The sequence below is a fragment of the Euleptes europaea genome, chromosome 1, assembly GCF_029931775.1.
Source record: "Euleptes europaea isolate rEulEur1 chromosome 1, rEulEur1.hap1, whole genome shotgun sequence".
Lineage (NCBI taxonomy): Eukaryota > Metazoa > Chordata > Lepidosauria > Squamata > Sphaerodactylidae > Euleptes > Euleptes europaea.
In genome coordinates, this window is record NC_079312.1 from 174,889,998 (window position 1) to 174,908,623 (window position 18,626).

General features: G+C 47.9%; 1 protein-coding gene across 2 annotated transcripts in view; it reads left to right on the plus strand.

Moving 5' to 3' along the window:
* SYN1 (synapsin I) overlaps positions 1–18,626 on the plus strand; it is a 295,573-nt gene that overhangs the window by 267,467 nt on the left and 9,480 nt on the right. For both annotated transcript variants that reach the window (XM_056867284.1, XM_056867285.1), the window contains exons 6-7: positions 15,853–15,915; positions 17,767–17,909. In XM_056867284.1, the coding sequence (XP_056723262.1) occupies positions 15,853–15,915; positions 17,767–17,909 (206 nt within the window). The remainder of the gene's footprint in view (positions 1–15,852; positions 15,916–17,766; positions 17,910–18,626) is intronic.

Here is an 18,626-nt window from a genome sequence, read left to right on the forward strand (position 1 = left end):
TAGGAATTGTAGCCTGGAGCTAAAGTGCTATGCACTTATTTTCAAAGTTGGCACCAGGTTACTCAGGACTTCCAACAAAACATAGGCTTAACCCACCATTCAATCAAGATCACTTTAAACTAAATCGCCCCCTAAAAATTTTTCCTACTTCTAACAGCTGTGTCTGAAGAAGTGAGCTGTGGCTCCTGACAGCTCACACCCTGCCAGAAATTTTGTTAGTCTTTAAAGTGCTACTGGACTCTTGCTCGTTTCTACTGCTAGTGACAGACCAACACGGCTGCCCATCGTGATCTGATCGAGGGATTCGAATCGGGCAAGTTCGTCCGGCAGTCATATCCATGCCGAAGTTCGCAGCATACCCGGCGGTAACAAAAAGGAGAGGAGCCACACCAGTAAAACAGAACAAAATTTGATTCCAGTTACACCTTAAAAACCAGCGAAATTTCCCAGAGTATAATCTTTTGTGAGTCAAGGGTCATTTTAGCAGGAGAAACAATAATATAATAGTGGTGGTAGTAGTAAAGTGTCAAGAGAAGGGGTTTCAGCAATATTAATAGCAGTGGTAAACCCGGAGTGGTAGCAGCAGCAAAGAAGTAGTAGTAGTAGTAGTAGTAGTAGTAGTTGTAGTAGTAGTGGTAGTAGTAGTAGTAGAAGAAGAAGAAGACGTTGGATTTTATATGCTGACTTTCTCTACCACTTAAGGGAGACTCAAACAGGCTTACAATCACCTTCCCTTCCTCTCCCCACAACACACACCCTGTGAGGTAGGTGGGGCCGAGAGAGCTCTTAATAGAACTGTAACTTGTCCAAGGTCACCCAGCTGGCTTCGTGTGGAGGTGCGGGGAAACGAATCCAGTTCCCCAGATTAGCGTCTGCCGCTCATGTGGAGGAGACGGGAATCAAACCCGGTTCTCCAGATCAGAGTTCACCACTCCAGTAGGAGTGGTAATAGTAATAATAATAAGAAAAATTGTTGTTGTTATGTTCTAAAATTAACAGTAGTTGGAGCAGCTGCAAGAAAGTAGAGTTGATCGTGGTAAAATGATACTAGCAGTAGCAGTGGAGAGAGGAAGAGTAGTAACAGGAGTAGCAAAATGCACGCAGCAGTGATGAGCTGTCATTGTGATACATTCTTGTGTGGGGTGTTGTGTGTTGCTCCACCCTAGAGGTAGCTGCATTTTAAACTCTGAGTAAAGCATTGGCTGTTAGCTCTTTCCTTACTTCAACTTTTCAGTAATGGCTTTATAGCTTTGGGCAGGAAGCTGGGGTTTCTGTACGTAGGTGTTTCCCAAAAACCATTGGTGCTCTTAAAATGATTAACTTTCCCCTGAACGTGTTCTTTAATGAACATTTATATAACTTCCTCAGAAGTTAGAAGAAAACTCAATCCTGGCTGTAACTCTGGTTGTAAATAGTCGCTCACAAAGTGTATATGACTCAGAGAATTGATGCTCTCACATACGCATGGTTTGGATTGTATTAGGAGCAGCGTATCGTTGACGTTAAGGGAAATGAACGAAATCAGCGCTGCCGTCATTAATAGGGTTGCCAGTTCCAGGTTGGGAAATACCTGGAGATTTTTGGGGTGGGGCCTGAGGAGGGTGGGGTTTGGGGAGGGGAGGGGACACCAGGTGAACTCCCAGGTGGTGGCTTGAGTTCTCCAGCTATTACAACGGATCTCCAGGGGATAGAGATCAGTTCTCCTGGAGAAAATGTCCTCACAGGGTGTCTTTTGGGGTGGGGGAAGGGAAGGTGATTGTAAGCCGGTTTGAGTCTCCCTTAAGTGGTAGAGAAAGCGTTATATAATAATATTTGATAATTTCAATATTTGGGGTATTTTTTTCTTTTCTACATTGGATTGCTATCATTACCCCTCCCCGTCATATTTATATTGAGCTTACCTGGGGGATGGCAGCCGTACACAAATGTTATGTGCCGATAAAAATGCTCTGGAAGGGTCATTCAGAGATCCATCCAGCTCTCAATGGAAATAGCAAGGGATATGGATGGCTTTGAGAGAGTAGGGTAGGGTACAGGTTTTAAGTAAATAAAACTGGTCACAGCGTGGGTCTGGGAGCCAGGACTCCTGGATTCTATTCTTGGCTTCTTTGTGGGTTCGACCTGGTTTGGTTTGAAACCAGCCGTCAGATATTCTAATCTGGGCACTGGGTGGGCGGCGAGGTTAGAGAAAAGAAAAGCACATTTGGCTATTTGAAGCATGGGAGAGCGGCCGCCGAACCCACTGTACTGTGGGGTGTGTGGGGAGGGAGGAATCGCTGTCTCCTGGAGAGAGTGAAAAAAAAAGGATGCATTTGTAAGGGGGTGGCTCGCTTTCCCTGAACGATCCATTGTTCCAGGAACCGGTGCCCAGGACGGAGGGGCCGGCCAGCCAGGATTCTGGATAGATGGAAAAGTAAGGCTGGGCCGGGAGCCAGGACACAGTTGGAAACCGACACCGCTTGCCCTTCTGAGGAAGAAGGGCGGGGAGCCTGCGTTAGGTCTCTCAGAGGTGGGATTGCAACAGATCGGAAGAATGGGAGGCTAGGATTTGGAGATGGGGAGGTGCAGCCGGCAATGGGGGGGGGGATCTCCGGATGTGCAGATACCAAATATGGGATAGTGGCAGAAGGAGAGAGACGAGGTCAAGGAGACTTTCCCGATCTTTGTGTATACAACTGTGGGCTTCTGTCTGATCCCACTGATTGTGTCAGGGCGATGGGCCGGTGTGACGCAACCAAAGTTGTCCAGCATTGTTTCTCATTCCCTGCAGTCCTGGCTGACCGGGCTGTGAACTTCTGTCTCTTGGAATTATGCCTCTAATTCCCCCCATTCTTTCCCCAGCTAAGTCTTTACTTGAGTGCAGAGCCTGGTGTGTACTGACTGGTACTCACCAACACCGTTCTCAGTTGAGCATGTGTTGTGGAAGCAGGAATTATGTGGTACGTCAGTGCCCAGGGCCTCTTCTTCAAGAGTTGCCTGGTATGGGTATCGGGCGGGAGATTCTGCACCGGGGAGATGCTCCTGCTCGTCGCAAAGAGTGCTAGAGGTCATAGCATTCAATGTACAGTAGCTCACCATAAACATGAACCTGATCCTCATGACAAATACAGCAACATTATTCTGCTTGGTGGATCTGTGTTTTGTGCTTCTGTTTGGACTTACGTTGTGACACAAACGTAAGTGGAATTTGTCTCCTGTTGGCTGAGTAACCCCAAAAGAATGGAGAGATAAATAGAGATGTCTTCATCCATGACTTTGCAATATTGGGAGCAACCATGAACTGGTCTGAGCCAGTGTAGTGAAGTAGTTAAGAGTGGTGGTTTAGAGCAGTGGAGTCTGATCTGGAGAACCGGGTTTGATTCCCCACTCCTCCACATGAGCAGCAGACACTAATCTGGGGAACTGGATTTGTTTCCCCACTCCTACACACGAAGCCGGCTGGGTGACTTTGGGCTAGTCACAGCTCTGATAGAGCTCCCTCAGCCCCACCTATCTCACAGGGTGTGTGCTGCGGGGAGGGGAAGGGAAGGTGATTGTAAGCCGGTTTGAGTCTCCCTTAAGTGGTAGAGAAAGTCGGCATATAAAAACCAACTCTTCTTCTTTCACTGGAACACACTTCTGCCATGCTTGTAATGGCACAGTTCAATTTATTGTCACCTAAGATGTAATAAATATATTTTAAAAAGAGTTGCCTGGTATCAGGACACTCCAAACATCCTTCATGGCTTCTGCCCTGTTCATCATTGATCCACACCTTTCCCCCTGGTGTTGTTGGTGGTATATGGTAGGTGGCATGTTAGGCCTCATTAAATAGGTTTGCCAACCTCCTGAAGATCTCCCACTATTACAATTGATGTCCAGACAACCGAGACCAGTTCCCCTTTAACAAAGGCTTAATGTGTGGAAATGGGCAGTTTTTCATGGCACAGGAGTAAATAACATCATCTGATATGTAAGCCTCTGCTAAAGAAGCAAGACACTTTTTTTCACCTACTAACTCTAGCTACCAGGTTCACCTTCCAGGGAGTGACAGATCAGAGGAACGAGGAAGCTTTGACACACTGCTAAATATAGGTGTCTTCCACACAGGGACAGGATTTTGTGGTTTTTCCACTGCTGGTATGACTGCAGATTAGGCGCAGCATCTTCAGGACTTCCACATTGCAAGTTTCCCAATGGTTTCCCTTTCCCAGCTCCCTGGGAGTGGTCGCCTATCTCTCCTGGGCCAACAGGGCTTTTGCAATTAAAAAGAGCCATCATGGTGTAGTGGTTAAGAGTGGTGGACTCTAATCTGGAGAACCCGGTTTGACTCCCCACTCCTCCACATGAGTGGCGGACTCTAATCTGGTAAACCAGGTTGGTTTCCCCACTCCTCCACATGAAGCCAGCTGGGTGACCTTGGGCTAGTCACAGCTCTCTCTGAACTCAATTTTTTAAAAATATTAACCCCTAGTGGCAAGAGGAGGAACTGCAGGGACAGGATCAGGGAAAATAACTGTCACCTGAGCTAGAAAAATCTAAATTTTCCGGTGAACTAGGGTTGCCAACTTCCAGGTGGTGGCTGGAGTTTTCCAGCTATTACAACAGATCTCCAGCTGATAGAGATCAGTTCCCCTGGAGAAAATGGCCGCTTTGGCAATTGGACTCTATGGCATTGAAGTCCCTCCCCTCTCCAAACCCCGCCCTCCTCAGGTTCCACCCCCAAAACCTCCAGGAATTTCCCAACCCGGAGCTGGCAACCCTACTGCAAACACAGCAGCCATCCTGGCTTTACTGAGTTCTTTTCCATTCTTTCCCAAAACTTTGGAGCAAAGCAGGTTTGAGAATGGAGAAAAACCGGGGGATAGGGTTACCAGATGGTGTCAACAAAAATATTGGAAGTACTTGATAAAAATGTGTTGACACCCTCCACTCCAACAAAATATACACAATTCAGGAAGTTTATTGATGGGGTTGCCAGCAGCCTGGAGAAAAAGATGCCCTGCTCCTTTAACAGAGGCTTAATGGGATGTTATTTACCTTTGTGTCATGAAATACTCCACATGCCCATTTCCACACATTAAGCCTCTGGTAAAGAGGCAGGACATTTTGTCTCCAGGTTATCTCCAAGGAAGGAAGAGAGTGCTATTGGCAGTTGATTGATGGCTGGTAAAGTATAATTCTATTATTAGCACAGCCAGAACATACAGAACAGAGGCAATGGCTTAAAGTGCCATTTACCGATAGTTTAGCAAATCGGTTCCAAGAATTGTTTTATATAACCTATTTGAAACCAAAACCAAGAGTTCCTGTTGAACCTGACTCTGGTTCTTACCCTTCAGATTTGCCAGGATTCTTTAGCACTTGACATATTTAATTATGGAGGGGGAACAGTCATTGGGAGTGATGCGCGGAAGTCAGTGGACTGGAACTTTTCAGTAACACAGTTTAATAACACATTCGATGAACCGGACCGAGTATTAAAGCAGTTATTGTTAGCTTTGTTGACCAAAGATGGGGACGCGTCTCCTAAGCCTGCTTGTTTGGGACGTATCTGGTGCCAATAGATACAGCTGCTCTGAAACAAGCAAACAAGAGTTCAACAGTCAGATACGAGATACTTCTTAGTAAGCATGAGGTTTCAGGACTTGGGACTTGCTCCCAAGTAAACGTGTATACGGTACAGTGAAACTTAGAAAACAGGGAACTTGAGATGTCTCCAGTTAGTTAGCTGGCTGAAGAAACCTATCTAAATTTACACTGAGTAATACAATTGTAAAAACTGGAAAATGTATACATTTAGGTAGTGTAGTAGACATTCAACTGGGAACATGGGTAAGCTGTAGCCATGCTGCTAATAGGGTTGCCAGGTCCCTCTTCGCCACCGGCGGGAGGTTTTAGGGGCAGAGCCTGAGGAGGGTGGGGTTTGGGGAGGGGCTTCAATGCTATAGAGTCCAATTGCCAAAGCGGCCATTTTCTCCAGGGGAACTGATCTCCATCTGCTGGGGATCAGTTGCAATAGCGGGAGATCCCCAGCTAGTACCTGGAGGTTGGCAACCCTAGCTGCTAAATATAACAAAACTTGTGATATTGCTAAATTCAGCCAGCCTGAACTTATGTGGGACTAACTCAAAGTTCCATGGGGTTTACTCTCATGTAACTGTGCACAGAATCGCAGCTTTAAATGCCCCGGGAATGCATTTACAACTGACCTCCAGGTGATAGAGATAATTTCACCTGGAGAAAATGGACACTTTGGCAATTGGACTCTATGGCATTGAAGTCCCTCCCCTCCCCAAACTCCGCCCTCCTCAGGTTCTGCTCCAAAAACCTCGCGCCGATGGTGAAGAGGGACCTGGCAACCTTATGCCAACTTCCAGTTGGTGGCTGGAGATCTCCTACTATTACAACTGATCTCCAGCCGATAGAGATCAGTTCACCTGGAGAAAATGGCCGCTTTGGCAATTGGACTCTATGGCATTGAAGTCCCTCCCCAAACCCCGCCCTCCTCAGGCTCTGTCCCAAAAACCTTCTGGCCGGTGGCGAAGAGGGACCTGGCAACCCTATTGATTGGCAACCTTTGTGGGAGAGGATGCAGCCATAGAGGACTAGTATCCCATGCTACAGAGTCCAGAAGGCTGAGAAATACATTCCCACCGTTCTGCCTTGGCAGATCTCCTGGCTAAGGTCTGGAATGTTTTCCCCCTTCCTGCCTTGCGGCGCAGTGAGCCGTCTTTTCGGCACTGGCTGGTTTTCAAAGCCGCCTGTCAGAAGAGAGCACGTCAGATGCTATACAGTGGAGCTAGTGTGAGGCTGCAGAATGAACGGCAACGTGCAGAGAGTAACAAGGAGCTCAGGCATCGTTGTTTTCAACGGAAGTGAAGAGAGCCGAGGCGGAGGCTGTGCGGTGGGGCAGCCCACTGCATTTTGCAAAAGGATGCTTTTCGATAGAACTGGCTGCCGGGAGGCGCTGCTGAGATCACGTCTTCTCGTCTCGCCTCCCATCAGGGCTCCGGCCTGTTGAACTCCCTCCAGCGATTACCACATCAGACCAATCAAATGTAACATGACTACAGCTTCCTGTTGGAGTCTGATGATCAACGGGATACAGTGTGGAAGCTTTTCAGGCATTCAGATAATTTGGCTGAGTTGAAAGGATTTCCCCAAACTGGAGCCTACCCTAGTATTTGTGTAAATTTAGTGGCGCACGCCCCTTTGTCTTGGGCCCTAACTTACCCATGTGCACCATCCTCCCCCCACATTCTGATGCCCAAACTATTATTCATCCACTATTAACCCCAAACCCTTTAGTGCCTAACCCTTTTTTTCCTTGGTCCATCGAAGTCAGTACTGTCTACTCAGACCAGCAGCAGCTCTCCAGGGTCTCAGGCAGAGGTCTTTCATATCACCTACTTGCCTAGTGCCTTTCACTGGAGATGCCGGGGACCCGGGACCTTCTGCATGCTAAGCAGATGCTCTGCCACTGATCCACAGCCCCTCCCCTAAAATACAGTTAGAATTGAACATATGAAGCTGCCTTGTACTGATTCAGACCCTTGGTCCATCGAAATATTGTCTACTCAGACCGACAGTGGCTGTCCAGAGTCTCAGGCAGAGGTCTTTCACATCATCTACTTGCCTGGTCCCTTTCACTGGAGATGCCGGGGATTGAACCTAGGACCTTCTGCATGCCAAGCAGATGCTCCACCACTGAGCCACAGCCCCTCCCCTTGACGGCACTTACATACATAAGTAGGGTTGCCAATCTCCAGATACTAGCTGGAGATCTCCTGCTATTACAACTGATGTTCAGCCGATAGAGATCAGTTCCCCTGGAAAAAAGGGCCGCTTTGGCAATTGGACTCTATGACATTGAAGTAGGGTTGCCAACCTCCAGGTTCTAGCTGGAGATCTCCCGCTATTACAACTGATCTCCAGCCGATAGAGATCAGTTTCCCTGGAGAAAAGGGCCACTTTTGCAATTGGACTCTATGGCATTGAAGTCTAACCCCTCCCCAATCCCTGCCTTCCTCAGGCTCCGCTCCAAAAATCTCCCACCGGGGGGTGAAGAGGGACCTGGCAACCCTACCAAACATTCTTTTGTGACCTTTGATTGTTGTCTGGTCCTGCAAGCTTCCCAACGCTATATTGTATAACCTGCTCTTCTTCTGTGCCCTTCCCTAGTTTTCTGGACCCCTCAGTGTCTGGGATCACGTCTGCCACAAACATTAATGTTTTGTTAGCGTGTGGGTTTTAAAATTGCAGCCTTTAGAGGAATGTCTGGTCTTGATGGGAAATTCCTTGTTTCTCTGCACAGCCTGCGGTTAATCCCCCTTCTTGCTAAAAAACCATCAGCCTATCTCTGCTTGGAATGTGTCCCGCTTTCACCCTCGGGATCAGAACACACTTTGATCTCTTCTGCTCAAATAACCCCAAACCCTTTAGCACCTAACCCTTTTTCTCCATCAAAGGCCATTTATGCAGGGCTGTTTCTCTTGCGGTCACCCCGCTGACTGCTCTAATGCTTCATCTTGATTATACATGCTTTTCCTGACCGTCAGAGGTCTCCCCACACATTTTTGTGCGCATTTTTGTGCGTTTTGCCCGTGTTTTCTAGATTCTCGCTAAAACAGCATCTGGAAAATTCCAGCCATAGCGTGGCGCCGACTCACCGGGAAGCCCAGTTTGCCTGCCTGGGCTGGGTGGGGGTGCCAGCTGAGTTGGGGAGAGCAGGGTCGGCAGCCCGGGTGACTCAGCCGAGCCGGAAGGATGGGCTGGAAGGTTGCATGGGGTTCCCTGCAGCCACCTGGGTGGCTCACAACAAGGCATTGTGTTGCAAACCACTTCAGCCTGGGCCGCATGTACTGCCTTGTGTGCTGCCATTGGCTGGGGCTGCAGGCTCCTGATTTGAATGGGCCAATCAGGCCTGTTCGTGCATGGGGGCCGGCCCACGGGGGAGCTGGACCAGGGTGTTTCCACTAAGGACCGGCTTCCCAGCATATAAAGGGGGCCTCACCAGCAACAAGCTCAGTCGGCGTCCAGTGTAGGGAGAGTGAGGTGACCTCTGTTAGTCGGGAAAGGCATGCATAATAAAAACGAAGCACCAGAGCAGTTGGCAGGGGGGACCGCTGGAAATCAGCTCTGCGTAAATGGCCAAAGTCTTGCTCCTTGATTTCAGAAAATAAGTTCGGAAAAGAGGCACTAGCTTTAGCGGTGTGTTTTTGAAAAGAAACAAGAAGTGCAAATTGTTCTCTGCAAATTTTGATAACGAATATTCTCCAGATGCATGCACATTTAGTGAGCGTTTCATAGTCATCACCACCTCATTTCAAGTTCCAATTTGCCAACAGGTTAGAATGCTGCTCGTTTCAGGGCTTTCTTAGCAATGGTGGCGTGGCTTTCTTGAAGATGTCGGGAAGACCTTAAGCCTGGTTTTCAGAGGCTGTGCGAAACCAAGTTATTGAAATGGGCATTTATGTGAACTTGGACCCTCTGATGCACTGGCCTTAAGAATCTGGGTTGAGGAATGGGTTTTTCACTAAATGATAGGAAAAAGTAATATCGTTATGATTATTTTAATCTCGGTTTTATTATGATTTTAAGTTACACGATAACCTGCCTTGAATCATTTTTGAAGAACAGTGGGTTAAAAAAATGGCATACTTAAAAAAAACCCTAACATTATTTACAGGTTTTAAAGTGTCCTGCTGCAGCAGTCAGTATTTACCAGTATTATAGAGCTGATTTGTGAATTTGGTACATTTTGTATGCATTTCTTTCATTCATTCAATCAACCCAGAGGAGATGAAAATGACAGCGTGGTGTATTGGTTAAGAGCTGTGGTTTGGAGTGGTGGACTCTGATCTGGAGAACTGGGTTTGATTCCCTGCTCCTCCACATGAGCTGCGGACACTAATCTGGTGAACGGGATTTGTTTCCCCACCTACGCATGAAACCAGCTGGGTGACCTTGGGCTAGTCACACTCTCTCAGCCTCACCTACCTCACAGGGTGTATGTTGTGGGGAGGCGAAGGGAAGGTTTGATTCTTCCTTAAGTGGTAGAGAAAGTTGGCATATAAAACCCAGCTCTTCTTCTTCTTCTTCCTTTTCCTCCTCTTCTTCCTCTTCTTCTTCTTCCTCTTCCTCTTCTTTTTCCTCTTCCTCTTCTTCTTTTTCCTCTTCTTCTTCTTCCTCCTCCTCCTCCTCCTCCTCTTCTTCTTCGAGTTTAGATGTAGGTACTGCTTGAAAAAGATTTGAGAATCACTCCATAAGCCTTTGCCTTGTTTTTCCTACCTGGCCTGGGCCACACACAAGCCAGGTGTGGTAGGAGGAGGATGCACACAATTGCCTACAAGAAAGGGATGGGCATGTGAGAAATCCATCTTGTGTGAAGTGGCCTTTGCACAAGTTAAGTGTTATCTGCTTTTCTTGCTGTTCTCTGGGCTGTGTCTAAGACTGATCTGTCAAATATGTTATTTAGCCGACACAGGTGGTTTTGTAATGGCTGGAATACCCATAAGTCTGCAATAGAGATGATCCATCCCATCCCACACATGCCTCACACTAACTCCTCTTTCTTTGCTGATTTCCATACACTTATTCATTTGTTGAAGTTTGAATGCAGTCCTAATCCATAGGTTTTAATAGGGCAGATAATCCCACTGTGACGCTCTGACCTGATTTTCGTGTTTGGCTTCGGAATGCTAGCGCAATATGGTTATGAAAAGTAACAATAGGATTTCGACAGCATTTTTTTAGGGAGCAAAAATCTTTCCAGTAATTTTCTCGTGCATTTCTTGTCATGCAGCAAGAGAAGCCATTAATATCCCCATTTAACCAATGGAAGAACTGATATTTGCCTGGCTTGCTCAAAACCATGTAGAGCTCTATCAACTTGAGTCTAGCACACTGTCCACAATTTATACCACAAAGAGAAATAAAGTGCCGCACCAGTAACAGGAAATAAAAATAAGGCCAAGGCCAAGGGTGCAAGACAGGTAAAAATATATTTTTATTACTCAGAATAAAAATCCCTTCTGCGTTTCACCGAAGGGGCTTTTTCAGGGGAATCTGTAATATATAATATATAATTGCATTAAAGGTAAAGGCAGTCCCCTGTGCAAGCACCAGGTCATTCCTGACCCATGGGGTGACGTCACATCCCAACGTTTACTAGGCAGACTGTTTACGGGGTGGTTTGCCATTGCCTTCCCCACTTTACCTCCAGCAAGCCGGGTACTCATTTTACCGACCTCGGAAGGATGGAAGGCTGAGTAAACCTTGAGCCAACTACTTAAAACTGACTTCCGTCGGGATCGAACTGAGGTTGTGAGCAGAGCTTTTGACTGTAGTACTGTAGCTTACTACTCTGCGCCTCGGGGCTTGCAATAATTACATTACTGAGCTTATACTTAAAATTATACAAACAAACAACACTATATTAAAAGAGAAAATACAAGCTATATTTTTGTATAGGATATAGCTTGTATTTTGACTTTTAACATAGTGTTTTGTTTGTCTGTATAATTTTAACCAAATATATACTTGTATAAACTCAGTAATGTAATTATATATTATATAATACAGATTCCCCTGAAAAAGCCCCTTGGGCGAAACACATAGGGAATTTTTATTCTGAGTAATAAAAAAATATTTTTACCTATTTTGCACCATTGGCTTTGGCCTGATTTTTATTCATAATTATACCATACCTCACTACTGTGATAATTTTGTGTTGGGGCAGAAAAAAAAATTACACGTTGTAGCTGGCTATCCCGATCCCGAAAAATGCAGATTCCCACCCCACCTCCCTGCTTTCCCAGATTGGGACTGCTGGCTACCATCGGTTTCTGCTGAAAAAAGCTTTAAAATTACCGAGAAACTGTATTTTTCGGCTTTTTACAGTTCAGCTTTGCCGAATGCACGCCCCTACTGTGCAGTTCCATCTTAAAATCACATGTGGGTTCAGGATGTGGGTGGGGGCACAATTTTTACTAGCCAACACTGTACTGGATGGAGCAAATGATCTGGCTTTTCCGTAAAGCAACTTCAAAGTTCAAGGTCACCTTTTAAAAGAAGAACTAGTGCATTCCTGAAACTAGTGGCGTTGCCTCCTAAGGAGGTTTTGGCACTGCCCAAACCTCCGCCCTATGAGGGTTGCACTGGAGATACGCCATCAATAAAAATTTAATACTCTTGTCTACTGAGGTTTTTTGAACTTGTAGGTGAGGTAACTAGTAAACGTCGGGATGTGATGTCACCCCATGGGTCAGGAATGACCCGGTGCTTGCACAGGGGACCTTTACCTTTAGGTGAGGATTAATTAGTTGTGAACGTTCTAGGGTAAAAGATGGACAGCGCAAGAGGATATGATGGACTGAGTCTGGTTCCTTAAGCTGACAACTGCAAAACATTTTCTCGCGTGGTACTTTCTTATATCTGCCACTAACCATAGCTGAAGGAAATATATTCATCCTAGCCAACATGAAGGCTCTACGCTGCTGGGGGAGAACTAAATTGGAAAAATGAAGGGCCGTGGCCTTTTGTGTGTAGGAGGTGAGGCCAAAGAAACACAGTGAATACTGTCTCCATCTCTAGCAATGAGCGTTGCTGTGGAATCTCTGGAAACACGTTTCTGCGCGTTTTGGCCGTGTTCTCTGGATTTGTGTTCAGCCAGCACCCAGAAGACGCTGGGGAAATGTGCGGGGAGAGCGAGGCGGCCTCTGATGGTCAGAAAATGCAAGCATAATCAAAGCAATACCCCGAAGTAGTCGGCGGAGTGGTCGCGAGGAATCAGCCATGCATGAGTGGCCTTAGGCAGCCCTGTCTGACTCACAGGCGTTGTTCGCAAGACTTGCAATGCACTTTTGACTGGGGTGCTGTTGTCAGCTTGTGTTGGCAAGGGCTGCCCTAGCGGCACGTGCGTAGTTTGCATTCAGTCATCCCTGCAGATCTCCCTTGAACATGACTTGAGTGACAGTTTGGCAATCCTGGAGGGTGGTTTCACTTCCTTCTTTAGTGCTTTCAAAGTCACTTGGCGTTGTGCATGAGTCAGGACAATTGGGGTGCAAACGAACGTGTCCTCATCCAAAGATCATTGCTTGGTGCCACCCTGCTTCCCTAAACAGAGCAGGGTCAGTTTCCCTCTAAGTATAAAATACTGCTGACTTGTTCTTTTTTCCCCCCTCTTTCATCGTAAAATGTATTGACCAAGACAACTATTCACTCCAGAATCAGAGGAGCATGCCTATTACATTAGGTGCTTTGGAACACAGGCGGAATAATGTTGCTGCAGTGGTCTTGTTTGTGGGCTTCCTAGAGACACCTGGTTGGCCACTATGTGAACAGACAGCTGGACTGGATGGGCCTGGGTCTGATCCAGCAGGGCTCTCCTTATGTTCTTATGGAGGATGGGGCTATCCATGGCTACTAGTCCAAATGGATACTAGTCATGATGCATACCTATTCTCTCCAGGATCAGAGGAGCATGCTGCGTATATTAGGTGCTTTGTAAAACAGGCAGGATAATGCTGCTTCAGTGGTCTTGCTTGTGGACTTCCTAGAGGCACCTGGTTGGGCACTGTGTGAACACACCACTGGACTTGATGGGCCTTGGTCTAATCCAGCATGTTTTTTCTTATGTTCTTATAAGTAGAGGAAATTTCTCCTTCTCCACACGCATGCTGTACAGTTAACACCATGTTACATCACACGCCTACATACCTTATCTGTACAGGCAAGTGCATTGATGGATGTTTCAGGTTGGCGCGGACCCACAGTGAGCAACCAGTCCAAATACACCCACATTCTTTTATGCATGCCTTTGGTTGCTAAGAATGTGTTTCGTCATTGCCTCCTTTCTTTCATAACCACATACAGATCAGACGGGCCGTTGCTCATTCACTTATTTCTCCACTTAATCCTTTCCAGTTTGTCAGCCTCATTCTTCGACCATGGTGCCCAGCAAGGAAACCAGTCTTCCACCCGAGTACACCACAGAAGGGGGACTATAAGAGCGGCTGCTTCTGAGTTTTCCATGTGTATGCTGATATTACACCAGTGTTCCCTGCATAGGGTGGCCAACCTCCTGGTGGTCAACACTAAAGATAAAGATTAGCCTGCTGTAATAGGGAGTATGGGCAAACAAACAGCAGAATAGGCTAATAAACACACCAGTAGTAACGAGGAGAATAATAATATAATACAAACCCAACTATTCAGACATACAAAATATACAACCGTGTAACATCCAGGTATAAACCTATAAATCCACTATAGGGATACAACATGAGTCCAACACGATGCTATAGGACTGTGCTGGCGAACCTATGGCACGCGTGCCATTTCTGGCACGAGTAGCCCTCTCTGCCGGCACGCAGCTCTCGCCCTCTCTCTCAGTTGAGCTGCGGCTGGCACAAGAGAGGAGCACAGCGAGGGACCTCCCCACAAACAGCCGGCCGGCCAGCTGGGCATTGGACGAGCGCTGGTGGGGCGGAAGGCGAAGGGTCAGCCGCAGCTCAGCTGTTTGTTGGCGCCGCTTGCCTCTCCAGCTCTGCCCCCGCCCGCCCTCACTCTGCTGCTGTTCCCCACCGGCGCCTCCAGGGCCGGGCTGGGTGAGGGGCCCACACACAGCCAGGCCCAGGGGTAGCTCGGGTTATACTCTGGCAGGGCCGCCAGCGGGATCGCCTCCGTCGGGGCAGCGCTGCCGTCGGGGGCCGCGGGGCTGGGCGGCGAGGGGCAGCAGGGCCGGGGGCCCCGGGAGCAGCACTGGCGGTGCCGTGGACGGGGCGGGCGGGGCGCTCCTCCGCTTGCGGCAGCCGGAGCCTTTCTGCATGGCGGCTGCACTGCGCTCCCTTCGGAGGGGGCGCCCTCTCCGATGCCTCCCTCCGCAGGCCGGGCCAGGTGCTGTGGAGGCGCTGCCAGCGGGCCAAGGAGCGCGCCAGGACCCAGGCTGCCAGCGCGCCCCCCCCACTCGCCCTGCAGCGGCATGGGAAGGGGCAGGCCCGTTGCCTGGGCTGGAGCGAGGGCGGGGGTGTTGCCCCGGGGGCCGCACCATCGGCCGCTTGCCTTGCCTGGCCCCCTGGCCCTTGCGATTGGCCCGCGCTCGGCTGAGGTTCGGGCCCTTTCCAGGGCTGGGGAAGCGGCCGGGGGTCTCGGGCGGACAAGCGGCAGCCGCCGCTCTGCAGGACGGAGGCCTTGGCCACGCCTTCCTGGCGCTCTGGCCGCAGAGCCCAGACAGACTGGGAAGCCGGTGCCGGCCCTGCACCGCAAGGCAAAGCAAGGTCGGGGGGAAGGAGGGAGGGAGACCCCCCTAGGGCCCAGGTCTCACTAGACCGAGAGTCCCACCAGGCTGGGGCCACCAGTAAAAAAAGTATAGACCATAAAATGTTCTTGGATATTTGTCACTTATCTCTGTCTTGAGGCAGATGGAGGCATGTGTGCCAATCACAGTAGACAAAGGCCACATCAAGGGGAGCAGGAAGGAGCAATCACAGGTCAAATATGTCAATTAAAGGGTCATATCAGTCAATGTCATACTTTCCCCCAAAATTAGCTCATACATTCAGCTTGCTGGTCAAGAAATCAAGTGATGAACATATTATGCGTGAATGGATATCTTGTACTTGTATACTTGTGACTATTTTCCTAAAATTTCACTTTGTCTTTCTAGCTCTGCAGTTTATTTAAGTCAATCTGAACGACTTGTTATCTTGCCTTCTGGAGAGTTCTCTTGCTTTTATTTTTTTTTTAATGATTTCCTGACAGCGTTGAACAGTCCTCGGCCCTGTAAGCGACCACAACGCAACCCTGTAATGAGAGTTATCCCAGGGAGAGCTACCATTTCCTGACTCTTCTTTCTCCTTCTATTTCCAGCTCACAACTTCCAAGTACCCAGTGGTGGTGAAGATGGGACACGCTCACTCCGGAATGGGCAAGGTGAGTGCCACAGTTTCTCTGCTGGGGGCAGAACAGGGGAACAGTTGCGCTTTTTCTCCTCTGCGAAGAAGTCACCTTCCTGTCCGGCGCATAGGGTCTTTAATTTTAGTTTTTAATTTTAATTTTAATTTCGGGGTACCGAAAGAAAAAGGAATAGGGAAAAAGGGGAATATTATATTTCTGTGTCCAAGTTTTGTCAGTACACTAAAAACATACATCTGAAATCAATTTAACTTGAAGTACACCCTATAATTTCTGAGACTGTCTATTAATGCCCATTGTTACAATGTAGATATCCTCTGTTAAAAACTAAGACTAAGGGCCCATTCCTGAAAAATGGGCCCAAAGTACCCGGAAGGCGCACGCTGGCGTAAGTGGACCCTGCGCCGGCGTGCAGGGCTGGGCGCCGCTCCCTGGCCACCGCCGCTTCCCTCCGGCCACCAGCACAGGTCACGGTGGCGAGCCGGGAGGCATTCAGCTGAGCTCTTTCCGGCTTAGCATGCCCGGCGCAGGCATTCCTTTCAGGAATGCGCTGTAAATGTATCATCTTCGTATTTTATGTATCTAGTTAATACTCTAAAAACAATTGACAGAATTTGACGCTGAAGCATATTTATCATATAATGGTTGCCATTTGCTCCTAAAGTCATCTAATGAGTGTCTTTTTATCAAATAGGTTAGTTTTGACATCGAAGCAAAATCAAATAATTTGTAAATCCACTCGTTCATCATTGGGATCTTGGGACTTTTCCAATATGAAGCATACAAAATTCTAGCTGCTGTAGTTGTATATTGAAAGAATTCTATATGAATTGAACTCACTTGTGGGGGGACCATACCCAACAGCATACATTTAGGATTTAGTTCAAAGATCCAGCTGGAGGTTTTTGGGGTGGGGATTGCGCACCACATCCATGCTGAGCTCATCGTCATTCTTATATTGGCATAAAAACACAATACAGAAGGATACAAAAGGAATGGAAATATTAAAAGGTGCCCTTTATAGAATAGTTAGAGGGCAGTTACATCGAACAACGCTGGGGTTTTTTTCATACGGTGTACTTTATTTTCTGTAAAGTATTACATAGTATGACAATGTTGGATTTTGTACAGATGTCCCTGTATGTACAGAACTAAATAAAATGGATCTCTTGAAAAGATGACACCCTGGACTCCACCTCATGCTCCGTTCAGCTGTTTAGCCTATAAGCTAATTGGGAGGGAAAGACAACAGGGCTGGACCATGCATTAGGGTTGCCAACCTCCAGGTACTAGCTGGAGATCTCCTGCTATTACAACTGAACTCCAGCCAATAGAGATCAGTTCACCTGGAGAAAATGGCCGCTTTGGCAATTGGACCCTATGGCATTGAAGTCCCTCCCCTCCCCAAACACCGTCCTCCTCAGGCTCCGCCCCAAGAATCTCCAGGTATTTCCCAACCTAGAGCTGGCAACCCTACCATGCATAACTAATAGCGCTGTTTGTTGATACTGCCATCTAACTAACTGTTTGGCGAGCTTTTAAAACAAACTTTAAAAACTGGGCCACCGGCTCTAATATTTGGAAGGTGGGCTCTATGGTGTTATACCCTGCTGAGGTCCCTCCCCTCCCCTCACCACACCACCCCTCCATAGGCCTCACTCCCCAAATCTCCAGGAATTTTTCAGTTGAGAGTTGGCAACCTAGGAGGTTGCTTGGAACTACATCTGAGGGGACAATAGGTTTTGACAGGACAAGAGCCCCACTAGATGTTGAGAGGGTATTTTGGGATGAGGATGGGGGAAAGTGGCAGTGGCTGAATGTAGTGAGGATTTGCTTGCCTTAGGGAAGCTCCTGTCTGTTTGCTTGCAGGTGAAGGTGGAGAACCAGTATGACTTCCAGGACATTGCCAGCGTGGTGGCCCTCACCAAAACCTACGCCACCTCGGAGCCTTTCATCGATGCCAAATACGACGTCCGCATCCAGAAAATTGGCAGCAACTACAAGGCCTACATGTGAGCCCAGGGCAGAGTCATCTGTCGGACTCCTTCCTCTTTGCCCTGGGATTTGCACCTTCCTATTAAAATCTCTTTGCAGCAGAGCGACTCCCCTTCCCTTTCCTCCTCCCTACTGCACACCACCAAGGAAGTCCAGGGTTGCTATGCAGAGGCAGGCAATGGCAAACCACTTCTGTTCATCTCTGCCCTGATCTGGAGGGGCCAGGCAAGCCCAATTTTATCAGATCTTGGAAGCTAAGCTGTGTCGGCCCTAGTTAGTACTTGGATGGGAGACCACCAAGGAAATCCAGGGTTTGCCACGCAGAGACTGGCAATGGCAAACACCTCTGAATGTCTCTTGCCTTGAAAACCCAACGGGGTCCCCATAAGTTGGCTGAGACTAGATGGCACTTTCCTCAACCACTGCATCGTGTCCCTTCCAGAATCTATCTTCCTGCATCCCTGGTCATCCCAATCAACATGACAAGTTTCTAAAAGATTAGGCCACAGCTCAGAGAGAACAGCGAGGCATCGGAGAGCGAGATAAAGGGCACACAGACTTCTTGAGAAGAGGCTTCCAGCTTGGAGGGCTTTAAGAGGGGAGTGGACATATACATGGAGGAGAGGGGTATTCATGGCTAATAGTTAGAATGGATACTAGTCATGCTGCATACCTATTCTCTCTAGTATCAGAGGAGCATGCCTATTATATTAGGTGCTGTGGGACACAGGCAG